This window comes from Rattus norvegicus, chromosome 15 (genome assembly GCF_036323735.1).
Source record: "Rattus norvegicus strain BN/NHsdMcwi chromosome 15, GRCr8, whole genome shotgun sequence".
Taxonomy (NCBI): Eukaryota; Metazoa; Chordata; class Mammalia; order Rodentia; family Muridae; genus Rattus; species Rattus norvegicus.
In genome coordinates this window covers 35323000-35338831 of record NC_086033.1, presented here as the reverse complement: position 1 = coordinate 35338831, position 15832 = coordinate 35323000, and the positions used below count along the sequence as shown (strand labels likewise).

The 15832-nt window shown below is 48.3% G+C and overlaps 1 protein-coding gene across 1 annotated transcript; it reads left to right on the top strand.

The window, feature by feature from the left end:
* Positions 1-2849: 2849 nt before the first annotated feature.
* Positions 2850-9769, top strand: LOC102549747 (MLV-related proviral Env polyprotein-like). The gene is made up of 2 exons (XM_006252084.5): positions 2850-3664; positions 7028-9769. Exon 2 carries the CDS (start codon positions 7337-7339, stop codon positions 9221-9223), a length of 1887 nt encoding a protein of 628 aa, XP_006252146.3. The 5' UTR covers positions 2850-3664; positions 7028-7336; the 3' UTR covers positions 9224-9769.
* The last annotated feature ends 6063 nt before the right edge of the window (positions 9770-15832 follow it).

Sequence of the window (15832 nt, the reverse complement as noted above, 5' to 3'; positions counted from 1 at the left end):
TCAACTCTCTTCAGCTTTGATGACTGCAACGCCCTTCTTTCTCTTGGGCTGGTTCTATTCCTTGTGTGAGGTCAGAAATGAACCTCTTTTGGGACCCCTTAAATGAGACTCACAGAGGCAGTGACCGATGCAAAAACAAGAGGAGCTTTATTGTTCCAACACGCTGGGGTCACCTCACTTCGGGAGAGAGATGACCTTAAGCCTTTGATAGAGGCAGATTTCAAACAACACGGGCAGAGTTTGAACAATGGTAACTAGGCAGGGTAGTATTGGTGGGGTGAATCGACTTTCAAACTGACTGGTGGTCAGTGGACCATCCAGGACTTTCCAGGGCGGTCAGTTGGGGAGTCACAGTTGGCTTTGTCTGAGAGTCGGCTTGTAGTTATTCTGGGAACTAAACTAACTCTACTCCTCCTGGAAGGGAGGGGTCTTTTGTGCTCAGAGGTTTGTGGTGGAATTTTCCTACTGGTCTCAGATTGACCCCAACGCTGGCTCTTTCACTTGTTAGCATCTTTCCTTAGCAGATAGCCCATGGTTCTGGCATCTCATAGTTCCAAGCTGCCACTGCTCTTCATGATTCCTCATGCCTTCAAAGCCAGTACCACCTGGGTGACTCTTATACATTACCAACTCCAGATGCAGAACCAGGTACATCCTTGACTATGTCTGGAGCACAGCTTCTTTGTGCTCTCAGAAAATACATCCCAGAAGACTTCACCTCAGTGATACTGATCTCTTCTTAATCACCACTAATTGCTTAGCTCCATTTAACCAGATCAACTGTCCCAGTAACCCCTTCTGCTCTTGACTCTAAAGCCAGAGCCATATGACTGAGTTCTGCTGCTTGTTCAGGCTGGAACATGGCTCCCTGTTCTGCTACACCCTTCACTGCCTAAGCTTGACTGTCCTGGAACCTTGCTCTGTAAACTGACTGTGAACTCAGAGTTCTGCATGCCACTATCTCCTAAGTGCTAGGATTAAAGGTGTCTACCACCATGCCGAGACCTAAGCCTTTCTTTATCTTTTCACGAGATCTTTATAATTCTGGATTAAAGCTGTGTGTCTTCCAGCCTCAAGATCTGGGTCAGATATGTTTCCTTCATTTCTGGATTGTAGTTTTTTTCAAGATATAGTCAAGTTGAAAACTGGGAATAGCCATCAATCACAGTGACCCATTAAATTCTGCTTAAAGTATTCAGTTGTGTTTCTAATCCAAAGTTCCAATGTCCACATTCCTCAAAACAAAAGCACAGTCAGGTCTATCACAGTGATACCCAGGTCCCTGGTACAACATCTGTCTTTCTTAGGGTTTCTATTGCTGCGAAGAGACACCAGGACCATATCAACTCTTATAAATGTTGACTTACAGTTCAGAGGCTCAGTCCATCATCATCATGACTAGAAGCATGGCAGCGTGCAGGCACACATGATGCCGGAGAAGGAGCTGAGAGTCCTACATCTGGATCTGTAGGCAAAGAACTCTCTTGAGCTCCTGAGACCTCAAAGTCCACTTCCTACAACAAAGTCACAACTCCTTTTAGTGCTACTCCCTATGGACCAAAGTATTCAAACATATGAGTCTAAAGGGGCCGTTCCTATTCAAACCACCAATGTGTGTATGAAGCAAGAACCACTGTCTAGCAGCTTTCCCACAGGCCCTACATATCCATCTTACCAAAGCAAGCCAAATCATATTTTTTACTATCTCTCCTTCTTTCCCTCTCTCTGTTTCTCTCTCCTTCTACAATATTGGTGACTGAATCCAGGGCCCCATCCATGTTAGGGAAACCTGTTCTACCACTAAGCTATGTCCTCACCCTACCCCATTGTTAACCTGTTAATATTTGAGACACAGTCTCACTAAATTGCTAGGCAGACTGTGAAGTTGTGATCCACCTGCTCCAGCCTACAGAGGTACAGGGATTGCAGCCCTATGCCGCCAGCCCAACCTCCTTTCTCTTCATCTACAGGGAGCTAGAGTCTTGTGCCATCTAATGACGTTTCAATCATTAATGGACCACATTATAGACTGAGGCATATACTGCACCTCATCTATGTGTAAATAAGTTCACAAAGGTGAATGCTTACTACCCATACCTGTGGGCTTCAGTACAGGGACCTCATATTCAGATTGAAAGACCCCAGCTTAGCAGCAGTAACGCCATTTTGCAAGGCTGTACTTAAGATGACTGGTTCAGGGAAAGGTTAGAACACTGAGTACACAGCGGCTGCCAAGCAAGATGTGTTTGGTTGAAGGCCTGGCAACAGGACGACTGCGGTTGAGCACCTGACAATGAGAAAAGCCCCGAGAGAGGTCCCACACCCTGGTGGGGGGCCAAGTCAGTCGTTATGTTCCAGGAAGGTAGCTAGGAAACTTGCCCCCGGGCTGAACCCTTGCCACATTAGAATCCACCAATTATATCCCTGAAACCATGCATCTGCTTCTGTATGCTTGCTTCTGCTCCCCAGAATCCTATAAAAAGCCCATCCTTGGTTCCGTGGGGCGCACCAGTCCCCCGAGTGACTGAAGCGCCCACAGGTGCCTGTGTATCCCGACAATAAACCAAATCCTCTTGCTGATTGCATCCTGTGGTCTCGGTCTGGTCATTGACTTGGAGGGTCTCCATCCTGAGGGAAAGTTCTCCCTGAGAACTTTTCAATTTGGTGCGTTGGCCGGGAAAGGAGATCCTCCACCCAGGGACCACCGACCACCCACTGGGAGGTAAGCCGGCCGGCGTCTGTCTGATTCTGTCTCATTCTGCGCTATTCTGTCTGTTCTGTGAGCGCTCAGCCAGGTTGTTTGGAATTTGGGCGGGACGAAGAAGGAGCTGACGAGCTCGGACTTCTCGCCCCGCAGCCCTGGAAGACGTTCCAAGGGTGTTAGGGGCCCGACTTTTCGGGGCTCAATCTGGGACTCTGGTTAGAGGAGGAGGATCCGGACTTACGGCACCTCTGTCTGTATTTTTGGCTTTCAGAGGGCCCCGGACCTTTGCCACCTCCATCTGACTTTTTGCTTTCAGTTTGGTACCAAAGCCGTGCAGCACGCCTGTCTGTTGTTTGTTTGACTGTTGGTGTTGTTTGTTTTCTCTGTGTCCTAATCTTCCTTAGAAGAAACCTGTCCTCCCGGCAGACCCAAACTCCCCTCTCATAGATCTTCTCTCTGAAGATCCTCCTCCCCCATATCGTTTACCTACAGGCCCGGCTGAAACGGAGGAGGCAGAGCCGCCGGCCAGATCAGTTGCCCGGCCACAGTCTGATAAGGGTTTCTCCCCTGTCGCAGGGAGATTGCGCAATAAGCGCGAGGTGATGCCAGATTCAACCTCCCAGGCTTTCCCACTTAGACAGGGAACCGGTGGCCAGACCCAATACTGGCCGTTTTCAGCAGCTGACATTTACAATTGGAAACAACACAACCCTTCTTTCTCCAAAGATCCGGTGGCACTCACCGACCTAATAGAATCTGTTTTACTTACCCACCAGCCTACTTGGGATGACTGCCAACAGCTCTTACAGGCCCTCTTAACCTCAGAAGAAAAACAAAGAGTGTTCCTAGAGGCCAGAAAGCATGTTCTGGGAGATGATGGGCGTCCCACCCAGCTGCCTGAGAAAATTGATGCTGCATTCCCACTTAAGAGACCAAACTGGGATTTTAATACAGCTGAAGGTAAGGGACACCTACGCCTTTATCGCCAGTTGCTTCTAGCGGGTCTCCGAGGGGCTATACGACGCCCTACTAATTTGGCTCAGGTAAACAGGTATTACAGGAAGCAGGGGAAACTCCCTCCGCCTTTCTAGAGAGACTTAAGGAGGCCTACCGTATGTACACTCCCTATGACCCAGATGACCCAGGACAAATGACGAGTGTCTCTATGTCCTTCATCTGGCAGGCTGCTCCAGATATCAGGACTAAGTTACAGAGGTTAGAAAATTTGCAGGGCTATACATTACATGATTTACTTAAAGAAGCTAAAAAGATTTTTAATAAGAGAGAGATAAAAAAGAAACAAAGAATTGAGTCGAATCTTGGCCGCCGTAGTTCAGGGCCAAGAAAGGAAGGGAGATGGGGGGGAGCTCAAAAGGGGCTGAAGCTGGATAAAGATCAATGTGCCTATTACAAAGAGAAAGGGCACTGGGCCAGAGAGTGCCCCAAGAAGCCTGGCGGACCCCGAAAGCCTCGACCACGAACCTCCCTCTTGGCTCTAGATAAAGATTAGGGAGGTCAGGGCCAGGAGCCCCCGAGCCCAGGGTAACGCTTAAAGTTGGGGGGCAGCCGGTTACTTTCCTGGTAGACACAGGAGCCCAGCATTCAGTCCTCACCCAAGCTTCAGGACAACTCAGCGACCGGACGGCCTGGGTACAAGGAGCTACTGGTGAGAAACAATACCGATGGACTACGGACCGCCGGGTTCAGCTGGCTACCGGTAAGGTGACCCATTCCTTCTTACATGTTCCGGACTGCCCGTACCCTCTGCTGGGCCGTGACCTGCTCACCAAACTAAAAGCACAAATTCATTTTGAGGAAGGAGGGGCCCGAATAACTAGCCCCCATGGAACTCCCCTTCAAGTTCTAACCCTACAATTAGAGGATGAATATAGACTATATGAACCGGGACAGGACAAGCCACAATCCCTAGAAATAGACACTTGGGTCAACGAATTTTCCACTGGCTTGGGCAGAGACTGGTGGGATGGGGTTGGCGCTCCAACAGCCCCCCTTAATTATACAGTTAAAGGCCACTACAACTCCAGTCTCCATAAAACAATACCCCCTGTCACATGAAGCTTATCAAGGTATAAGGCCTCACATTACGAGGCTTCTGGATCAAGGCATCCTAGTCCCCTGCCGGTCGCCTTGGAATACGCCTCTTCTGCCTGTTAAGAAACCCGGCACTGGAGATTATAGGCCAGTACAAGACTTGAGAGAGGTCAACAAGAGGGTAGAAGATATTCATCCGACTGTTCCAAACCCTTACAATTTGCTCAGTACACTGCCCCCTACACATACTTGGTATACGGTTTTGGACCTGAAAGATGCCTTCTTTTGCCTCCGGCTGAGCCCGAAAAGCCAACCCTTATTGGCCTTTGAGTGGAAAGACCCTGAAATAGGGCTTTCAGGACAATTAACTTGGACAAGACTGCCTCAAGGGTTTAAAAACAGCCCAACGCTCTTTGATGAGGCCTTACATCAGGACTTAGCTGACTTTAGGGTTCAGCATCCCACCCTCATACTCCTGCAAACCTTTTGAACTGTTCATCGATGAGAAACAGGGGTATGCTAAAGGGGTCCTAACACAAAGGTTGGGACCCTGGAAACGCCCTGTAGCCTACCTGTCTAAGAAATTGGACCCTGTGGCCTCCGGCTGGCCACCGTGCCTAAGGATGGTGGCTGCTATTGCTGTCCTGATCAAGGACGCTGGAAAATTGACTTTGGGACAGCCACTCACCATCCTAGCACCCCACGCAGTGGAGGCCTTGGTAAAGCAGCCCCCAGACCGCTGGCTCTCTAATTCCCACATGACCCACTACCAAGCCTTGTTACTGGATGCAGAACAGGTTCAGTTTGGGCCCGTAGTCGCCCTCAATCCTGCCACCTTGCTTCCTCTACCAGAGGAGGCAGAACAGCATGACTGCCTACAAATCCTCGCAGAAGTACATGGAACCAGGCCGGACCTATCGGACCAGCCTCTTCAGAATGCTGACCACACATGGTACACGGATGGCAGCAGCTTCTTGGCAGAGGGAGAGCGAAAGGCTGGAGCTGCGGTCACTACGGAGGACAAAGTGATTTGGGCGAAAGCCCTGCCTGCTGGTACCTCCGCACAACGGGCTAAACTCATCGCCTTGACTCAGGCGCTCAAGATGGCAAAAGGTAAGAGGCTAAATGTATATACAGACAGCCGTTATGCCTTTGCCACGGCACACATCCACGGGGAGATCTACCGGAGGCGGGGGCTGCTCACATCTGAGGATAAAGATATTAAAAATAAGGCTGAAATTCTGGCCCTCTTAGAAGCCCTATTCTTGCCCAAAAGACTGAGTATTATATATTGTCCAGGACACCAGAAAGGGCACAACCCAGAGGAACGAGGAAACCGGCTGGCCAATGCCACGGCGCGAGAAGCAGCCATGAGCAAACAAATCTTGCCCTTAAATAGCCCAGACCAACCCACGCCCCCACCAGTGGGACAAACCAGTTGGGTTTATGCCCATGAGGACATAGAGCTCCTAGAAAAAATGGGGGCCATCTACCACCCTCAACTAAAACAGTGGGTCTACAAAGGAAAGACAGTTATGCCAATAAAAATGACTTTTGAATTGATCTCCTTTTTACATAAATTAACCCATTTGGGGTTTAAGAAGATGAAAACCTTACTAGATCGGGAAGAGATAAATCTGTGTTTTTTGAATCGGGACAAAGCGATACAAAAGGTGACTGAAAGTTGCAAAGCGTGCGCTCAGGTAAACCCGGGAAGGACCATGATTGGACAAGGAGTTCGTCCTAGAGGACACCGTCCCGGCATCCATTGGGAAATTGATTTTACTGAAATTAAACCAGGTATGTATGGATACAAGTATCTCCTAGTGTTTGTAGACACCTTCTCAGGATGGGTCGAAGCCTTCCCCACAAAGCACGAGACTGCAAAAATGGTCACCAAGAAGCTCCTCGAGGAAATCTTTCCCAGGTATGGCATGCCTCAAGCGTTGGGTCGGACAATGGGCCCGCTTTCGTCTCCCAAGTAAGTCAGTTGGTGGCCAAATTGCTGGGGATTGATTGGAAATTACATTGTGCCTATAGACCCCAGAGTTCAGGTCAGGTAGAACGCATGAATAGAACAATTAAGGAGACTTTATCCAAACTTACGCTTGCAACTGGCTCAAAGGATTGGGTGGCCCTCCTTCCCCTAGTTCTATATCGGGCCCGGAATACCCTGGGCCCCCATGGTCTAACTCCTTTTGAAATAATGTATGGAGCACCACCCCCATTTGTCCATTTCTTTGATTCAAACATTGCTGATTTTGCTGACAGCCCTTCTCTGAGGGCCCATTTACAGGCCCTACAGATTGTGCAGAGAGACGTCTGGAGACCTTTGGCCGCTGCTTACCAGGACAAGCTTGAGCATCCGGTGGTGCTACACCCGTTCCAGATTGGAGACACCGTGTGGGTGCGCAGACACCAGACCAAGAATCTCGAGCCACGGTGGAAAGGACCCTACACCGTCCTCCTGACTACCCCGACCGCCCTAAAGGTAGACGGAGTCACGGCTTGGATCCACGCATCACACGTCAAGGCAGTCCGGTCTGAGGAATTGACTAATCACAACACTACACCCCAGACATGGAGAGTTCAGCGCACTCCAAACCCCTTAAAGTTAAAACTCCTACGTGGCTCCTCCTAGTCCTTTTGTGGCCTAGAGTCAGTGGGGAAATAAGCCCCCACCACATTTATAACATTACCTGGACAGTCACTAATCTCATGACAGGAAGGCTGGCTAATGCTACCTCCGTAAGGGGGACGCTGGCCGATGCCTTCCCTCCCTTATACTTTGACCTTTGTGATGTGATAGACTACAAGTGGGAGCCTGGCACTACCCATAATTGGCATCCCTCAACCACCTACTATGGTTGCAGTCTGGCTTCCCACAGCAAAGAGATCTACGTTTGCCCTGGACACAGAGTGAGCCGGCAGTGCGGAGGGCCGGGGAGTGGGTACTGTGCCCAGTGGGGATGTGAGACTACTGGGGATGCGTATTGGAAGCCATCCTCATCTTGGGACCTGATAACTCTGAAACGAGACGGTCGGCTTCCTTACACCTTGTGTAAACGGGGTGCGAAATGCAATCCCCTCGTCCTCCACTTCACCGACTCAGGTAGAAGAGCGACCTGGGACGGGCCCAAATCTTGGGGCCTGCGCTTATACGTCACAGGGACCGATCCGGTGGGTCTGTTCTCTCTAAATAGACAAGTCTCTCCCCTGGCCACTCGACCCATTGGACCCAACCTAGTTCTACCAGATCAGAAGCCTCCCTCGCTCCCGGCACAAGCCCAACCCCCATCATTGCCTAAGGTCACCCAGGCCCCGCGTAGTACCCCTACAAGCCCCTTCTCCACAACGGGGGGCTCCACCATTTTGATCTCCCCGTCGCCAGGCACCGAGGATCGATTATTCAATTTGGTGGCTGGTGCATATCTGGCTCTCAACTATTCAGACCCTTTTAGGACTCAGGAGTGCTGGTTGTGTCTCGTTTCCAGTCCGCCCTATTATGAAGGAGTGGCAGTCATTGGAAATTATACCAACCTGACTGCTGCCCCAGACAGTTGTGCCAATACCCCCAGCCACAAACTAACTCTGCCCGAGGTCTCGGGACGAGGGCTCTGCTTGGGGAATGTACCCCCCACACACCAGACCCTCTGCAACACCACTCAGAAGATTCCCATCGGGAATTACTTCCTGGCAGCCCCAAAAGGCACTTACTGGGCCTGCAATACCGGACTAACACCCTGCATCTCAGCCACAGTCCTCAACCAATCCTCTGACTATTGTGTATTAGTAGAAATTTGGCCCAAAGTCACCTACCATGAATCCGAGTATATATACTCGTTTTTCGAGAGACAGACTCGTTTCCGACGAGAGCCTGCCACCCTGACTTTAGCTTTACTCCTAGGAGGAATCACCTTGGGGGGAGTGGCCGAGGGTATAGGGACCGGGACCACTGCACTCATAGAAACTGGTCATTTCCGTCAGTTACAAGCAGCCATGAATGCAGATCTTAAAGCTATAGAAGAGTCTGTGCGTGCATTAGAAAAGTCCTTAACATCGTTGTCTGAAGTGGTCCTCCAAAATAGACGAGGGCTAGATATGTTGTTCCTCCGCGAGGGTGGATTATGTGCTGCTCTAAAAGAAGAGTGCTGTTTCTATGCAGACCATACTGGAATAGTAAGAGATAATATGGCTAAGCTTCGAGAACGCCTGGCCCAAAGACAAAAACTGTTTGATTCCCAACAGGGATGGTTCGAGGGGTGGTTTAACCGATCCCCTTGGTTTGCTACCCTCCTGTCTACCCTGACGGGACCCCTACTTATTCTTCTCCTAATTCTTCTTTTTGGACCCTGCATCCTTAATAGGCTGGTACAGTTCATGAGGGATAGACTTTCAGTCATTCAGACCCTCGTACTGACGCAGCAGTACCATAGGCTGAGACAACAAGAGACAGAAATTTCTTGACCAAGTCGAGTGAAAGATTTCACTCAAAGTTAGCAAAAAAAATGGGGGAATGAAAGACCCCAGCTTAGCAGCAGTAACGCCATTTTGCAAGGCTGTACTTAAGATGACTGGTTCAGGGAAAGGTTAGAACACTGAGTACACAGCGGCTGCCAAGCAAGATGTGTTTGGTTGAAGGCCTGGCAACAGGACGACTGCGGCTGAGCACCTGACAATGAGAAAAGCCCCGAGAGAGGTCCCACACCCTGGTGGGGGGCCGAGTCAGCCGTTATGTTCCAGGAAGGTAGCTAGGAAACTTGCCCCTGGGCTGAACCCTTGCCACATTAGAATCCACCAATTATATCCCTGTAACCATACATCTGCTTCTGTATGCTTGCTTCTGCTCCCCAGAATCCTATAAAAAGCCCATCCTTGGTTCCGTGGGGCGCACCAGTCCCCCGAGTGACTGAAGCGCCCACAGGTGCCTGTGTATCCCGACAATAAACCAAATCCTCTTGCTGATTGCATCCTGTGGTCTCGGTCTGGTCATTGAGTTGGAGGGTCTCCATCCCGAGGGAAAGTTCTCCCTGAGAACTTTTCAAGATTCGTAGCCTGGGAACAGTGAGCAATTCCACACAGCTTGGATCCTGGCCCACGCTATGGAGGGTTGTAAAGTTTTACCCTATGAGGTTTGCAAAAAGATAGAATTTCCTAGGGAGGCATTTCCCAGAAAGTCCCCTTCCCAAGCTGGTTAAGAGTGGTGCTTGGGGCAATGATTCATATCAAACTCCTGGCTGTGTAGTCTCCAGAGGGAGCTGTCAACTTTCTGAGCCTCCATTTCCTCAGTGAAAAGTTCTGTGGATTTCAGAAAGTGGAGCCTGAATGAGTTTATAATATGTAAATGTCTCTGCCCAGTACCTGGATCAGGATGCCAGGCAACTCTAAGCTCTCTCTCTCTGAAGTGGACCTGTTTAGAAATGGTTCTCTGGGGCTGGAGAGATGGCTCAGCGGTTAAGCGCACCCGACTGCTCTTCCAGAGGTCATGAGTTCAATTCCCAGCAATCACATGGTGGCTCACAACCATCTGTAAAGAGATCTGATGCCCTCTTCTGGTGTATCTGAAGACAGCTACAGTGTACTTATATATAATAAATGAATAAATAAAAAAAATTAAAAAAAAAAAAAGAAATGGTTCTCTGGAGCAAATCCCATCAGCATTGTCAGGGAATCAGCGGTTCAGTTCTCAGGTAAGCAGCAGTCCAGTTCAGAAGTGTCAGGTTAGTGGCAGCAATGGCACGACCTAGCAGGAAGAGCCAGGCCTCAACACGAGTCAGCAGGAGGAACCAGAGCCGACAAGGATGCCAAGAGAAGTTCTCGGCTGTGCAAATAAAGATCAGCAAAGATGCAAGGCCTGAAGTGTTGCATAACTAGCTCTATAAGCAAGCCCATCTCACAGTCTGTGGAGTCCTATTTATACTCCCTCCAAACATCCATGGGGCTTGCCTCACCAAGTGTCTTGCCTCAGCACAATGAGTCTGTCTGTCTCAGCTGACATCATCCTGCCAACTAGAGTCCATGAAAGCAGCAAGAGATAGAGGTACACTGCCAGAAGGTTTTTTGGTGAGTTTCTTCCTATGGAGTCCTGACAAATGGGGCTCAACTATGCAAAGCAAGATGGACTGAACATGCACGTCGTTATCAAAGGATCCTTCTTCACATGTCCTTCCACGTGCTTGCTTTATCAGAACGTCTTTTCACCTGTGTCTTCAGTGAAACGTTCCTTCACCAGTCTGCCTTAGCCTTTCACCTGTGTCCGCTTCAGAAAAACACTCCTTCCTGTGTTTGTCCCAGCAAAACACCATCCTGACTTTCCAAAGAACCCTTAAGTTCCACCTACTCCACTGCACCCCCACCTCCCTCTCTCTCTGAGAGAGATCTACATAGTGAGGGTAATTCTGGATCCCCCCAACCCCCAAACTGTTCCAGGGCCCTGCATTAACTGCTCATTCTTTCTCTGTTTTGGTTTCTCGTTGCTCTCTTCAGACATACCAGAAGAGGGCATCAGATCCCATTACAGATGGGTGTGAGCCACTATGTGGTTGCTGGGAATTGAACTCAAGAACTCTAGGAAGAGGGGTCAGTGATCTTAACCACTGAGCTATCTATCTCCCTCCAGGGAGGGTGGGAGACTAGGTCATATGAAGCCCAGATGTAATGGGTAGTGGTAATTGTTAACTTCACAAAACCTGGAATCAATTGGGAAAAGGACTATGCCTGGAGAATTATCTTTATTATGTTAATTGGGGTTGGAAGATATGCCCATAATGGGTGGCTCCATTCCCTAAGCAGAGGCTCCTGAATTTTGTATAGTAAAGAGGAGCTGAGCATTAGAATGGCTGCAGCTCTAACAGCTTCTCCCAAGCTCCGAGGGCTGTGAATTCTCTAAAATGGTGGACTAACATGTGCAACTGTGAAATCTACTTCCTTTCTGACCCCACCTCTTTCTGTGCTGATAGCATTCCTGTCAACAAGACGCGACTGCTGTTCCTAAAATCTGCCAGAGTCTACAGTGGCAAGCACTAGCCCCACAAAGTGACACAACTCCACAAACGGCAAAGATTCTGTCTCCCCAGGGAAAGCGGTGTTATGACAGGATATGGAGTGGCTTTGGAGGGCAGAGTAAGCCTATTTTCCTCAAAAGGCTTGTTGTCTGTGCCCACTGCCTGACCCTACTTGTCCTTGGGGGTTGGAAGTGAGGGAGGCACAGATTCAATGCACAGACTCCGGGAGCAGGCGAGAAATGCAAGAGCTCTGAACCTGATATACGATTCTTTAATACCCTCCAGCCATGTTCCATTGGTTCCAAGAAAGCATCTCTTCTAAACAACAATTCCTGATTGGCTGGCATTGTCTGTGTCAGTAATCCTTGGTCTCTCAGGCAGTCCTTAATTAGGCCCTCCCACAGGAGATGGCTCTGCAGCTGTGTGGCTGCCAGCATTTATGAAGAGGTGGCCATGCTGTGCCTCCTACCAAGGCTAACACTACAAAGAAGATTATACCGAGGCTTGCATGTGCTGAGGGAACTGAGAAGGGAACATGGGCTATTGTAAGAGACGAACATTGTGGCCTGGAAGGAGAGAAGAGAAGGCGCCAAGTGATCCGTTTCTAGGACAACTTCGTTATGAAGACAATACAAAATCACCAGCCTCTAATGAAATAAAATAGTGCAGACATGAGCTAGATTAACCCTTCCCAGGGCTGGGAAGACAGCTTGGGGGTGAAGAGCACTCGCCTCTAGGGGACCCAAGTTTGGATCCTGGCAACACTAATTGAGAAACTATTCCACAGATTTTCATACTCTTCCATGAACACCACTTCCTAGTTCCCATCATGCAGTGCTACGAACAGGACAAATTACAAGAGCAGATGTCTGTTCCTGTCACTGTTTTGATCAAAGGTATAGAGGCCACATCTGGCAATGGCGTTGCTGGCAGTCGGAGGTGACACGAAGTATCACATGATAAGAGACAAGAGCACTAAGGAGCCACCGGAGAAGGAACCTGAACTTGGGATAGACAGGATGATCACCACAAGTTTGGGGCCAGCCTGATCTACACAGTGAGATTCTGTGTCAAAATTCATGCAAAGCCAAACAAAGACCGTCTAGTATCAACCACAGGCTGGGCCAATGCCCTTAGGGAATCCCAGCCATTTCCTACAGGCCCACCGCTAACCCCACATTTGGGCTGGGCCGGGGGCTTATGTCTAGACTCCCAGCAGCTGAGAAGCACAGCAGTATCAGAATGATCACATTGATCCCATCGTTTTGTTTTCACGATGCTGGAGACTGAACCCAAGGCCATCCAGACAAGCTCACCCCCTCTTCAGAGCTCCCCTGAGCTTTATAGCATGTGATGTAACTTAGTCCTGCCATGGTTGAGATGTTCTCTACATAGACCCTGAATGTGCTGGAGGTCATTCAGGATGAGAAACATTATTTAGTTTTTGTTTTTTATGACAGATTATCTCTGTATAGCCTGTGTTGGTTTTAAACTCACAGTAATTCTTCTGCTTTCTAAATCCTGAGATCACAGGCTTGTGCCAGCAGGCCTTCTTTGACTACCATTGTCTCATCAAGACTTACATGTGCCTGTGAAATCACTTTGTAATAAACACTGTTAATCCTTCGGAGCACAGAGATTGGCAGAACCCAGCACCATTAGACGCTCTGAGTACAGGAAGTGGGGCCTCCCCTACCCCCAGCCCAAAGTCTGAGATGACCAGATGTTTGATAAATAATTGGGCTTGTTATAGATGTGCTATTAAGGACATTTATATCCCCAAGTAGCGAGACACTGTGCCTGTCAATTAGTCAAGTAGCTACTGAACCATGCTGTCTGCTGCTTCTTAAAAACTCAAGTAGGAGAGTTTTATATGTCCTAAACTTTGGTGCTTAAAGTCCCATTAAACTCTGTCCTAACAAGATCAAACACAAGACTGCTCTATTACTCTGAGCTGTCACAGTGAGGAAGGACAGACACAGTCAACAAATACGGGTTGAATTTTCACACACACACACAAAGCAAATTCACTCAGAGAAGCAATTCCTGTCCTGACCACCAGGGGACGCCACACACAAACACATTTTCACTCAAGTGGCTAATGGGGTGAAGCTCTCTCTCCCAACACCCAGGTTCAGGGCACCTACCACAGAGCCAGGCTCACTGTGTGTCTTCACACTCAAAATACTGCTAGAACATAGATATGTGACCCAACTGAGAATCCCTGTCTAGTCAGTTTGTCTTATGTGTGCATGTGTATGTATATATATTCTCAAGTAACCTAAATGCAGTCTCTGTTAAAAACAAATAGTTTACAACTAACTATTAAAGCATATAGTTATTGTATTGGTTGTCACCTAGAAAATGTGTGCTATGACAGGTGCAAGTCTTTCTGGTCTTTGCATCATATCAAGTAAGATGTTCATGGTACTAAATATGTAATTTATAACTGATTGTCTTCCGCATTTTAAATACACGGTTCCTGTGGCTTTAAGTACATCCATACTGCAAAAGCCACCCCATCTGTTTCCAGAACTCTGCTTCCCAGACTGAAATTCACCACCCACCACTAACACTGCATTCTCCGCTCCACGAGTGTCAGAAACTACCATTTTATTTCCTATCCCTATGAACATAATACCTTTTTTTTTTTTTTTTGACGCAGGATCTCTGGCAGCCCAGGCTAGCTTTGAACTCCCAGTCTTTCCGCCTCCATTTCCCAAGTGCTGGGAAGACAGGTGTGTGCTTCCATACCTTAGTCTCTGTGTTTGTTTGTTTGTTTGTTTGTTTTCGGAGCTGGGGACCGAACCCAGGGCCTTGTGATTGCTAGGCAAGCGCTCTACCACTGAGCTAAATCCCCAACCCGTTTGTTTTGTTTTTAAACAGAGTATCCCTATCTACCTCAAAACAGCCTCAAATTCCCACCAAACCTGCCTGGGTCTCAAATGCTGGGGCCATAAATATTTCCCTGGACTATAAGTACTTCCCCCTGTTGAATAGTGACATGAAGTGGGTGTGCAAATACTGTTTGGAGTGGAGTTATACATCTTAATTTATTTTTCAAGATTTTTTTATTTATGTGAGTACACTGTAGCTGTCTTCAGATACACCAGAAGAGGGCATCGGATCCCATTACAGATGGTTGTGAGCCACCATGTGGTTGCTGGGAAGTGAACTCAGGACCTCTGGAAGAGCAGTCGGGGCTCTTAACCGCTGAGCCACTCTTCCACCCATACATTTATTTCTAATAAAACGTTGTAAATCATTATTATACTTCTGGTTTTACCAGAGTTTGTCCAAGAGCGTGCAAGAGTTTTAATACTTTTGATGCTTCTGCGGGGGAAAGTATTCTTGTACTTCTTAGAATAAAAACAACTGCAATTAAAACCTTCTAGAATAACATTTCTGGATTTAATAAGAATAGAGACAGGTGTGCAGTGCAGGCCTGTCATCACAGCCCCGGATGTCTGTGGGAGGATCTGACCAAGGCCAGGTCCCGCTACCCGAGACCCTGTCTAAGAGACAAAACGAAATAGAACAAAACTGCATCCCTGTGTTACCAAGTTCTGCCGGAGAGGGGTTTCGTGTGACTTTATAGGCTTTGCTTGTTTTCTCATCCGAGTAAGTTTAAATTCAGATCTGAACAGAACGCGAGAGTTCTTCAACGTTAGCTAATTGCAAATCCGAATGGAGCCAAACTTTTGAATAAAGCAATGGAGTCTTTAGGGGGACGGTAAAACAACCAGAAACGCACATTTTTCCTTATTCCTAAAATAAATCCATCAGTTAAAAAGGGAATTTAGGTATCGCTTTCAAAACTGCCACCAAAATTCAGTGAACTGTTATTTATTAATGTTCTCTGTTGTTCAAGCCCTCTGCTAGACCCTAGGAAGCCAGAGGAAACAGACAAGGCCAGGATTCTGTCCCTCTCGGTGTCCTGTGATTCTCAAAGAGAGAAACTCCCAGGGTTAGACACATTAAAAGCCTCACCCCGATGCGGACAGGCTAGCCTGACCACGCTCTGCCATCTCATCCCCAAGACCGTCTGGAACAAGTTGCCCGCAGGGACATC

Coding starts and splice junctions, on each gene's coding strand:
- LOC102549747 (XM_006252084.5), top strand. CDS start 7,337: ATGGAGAGTTCAGCGCACTCCAAACCCCTTAAAGTTAAAACTCCTACG.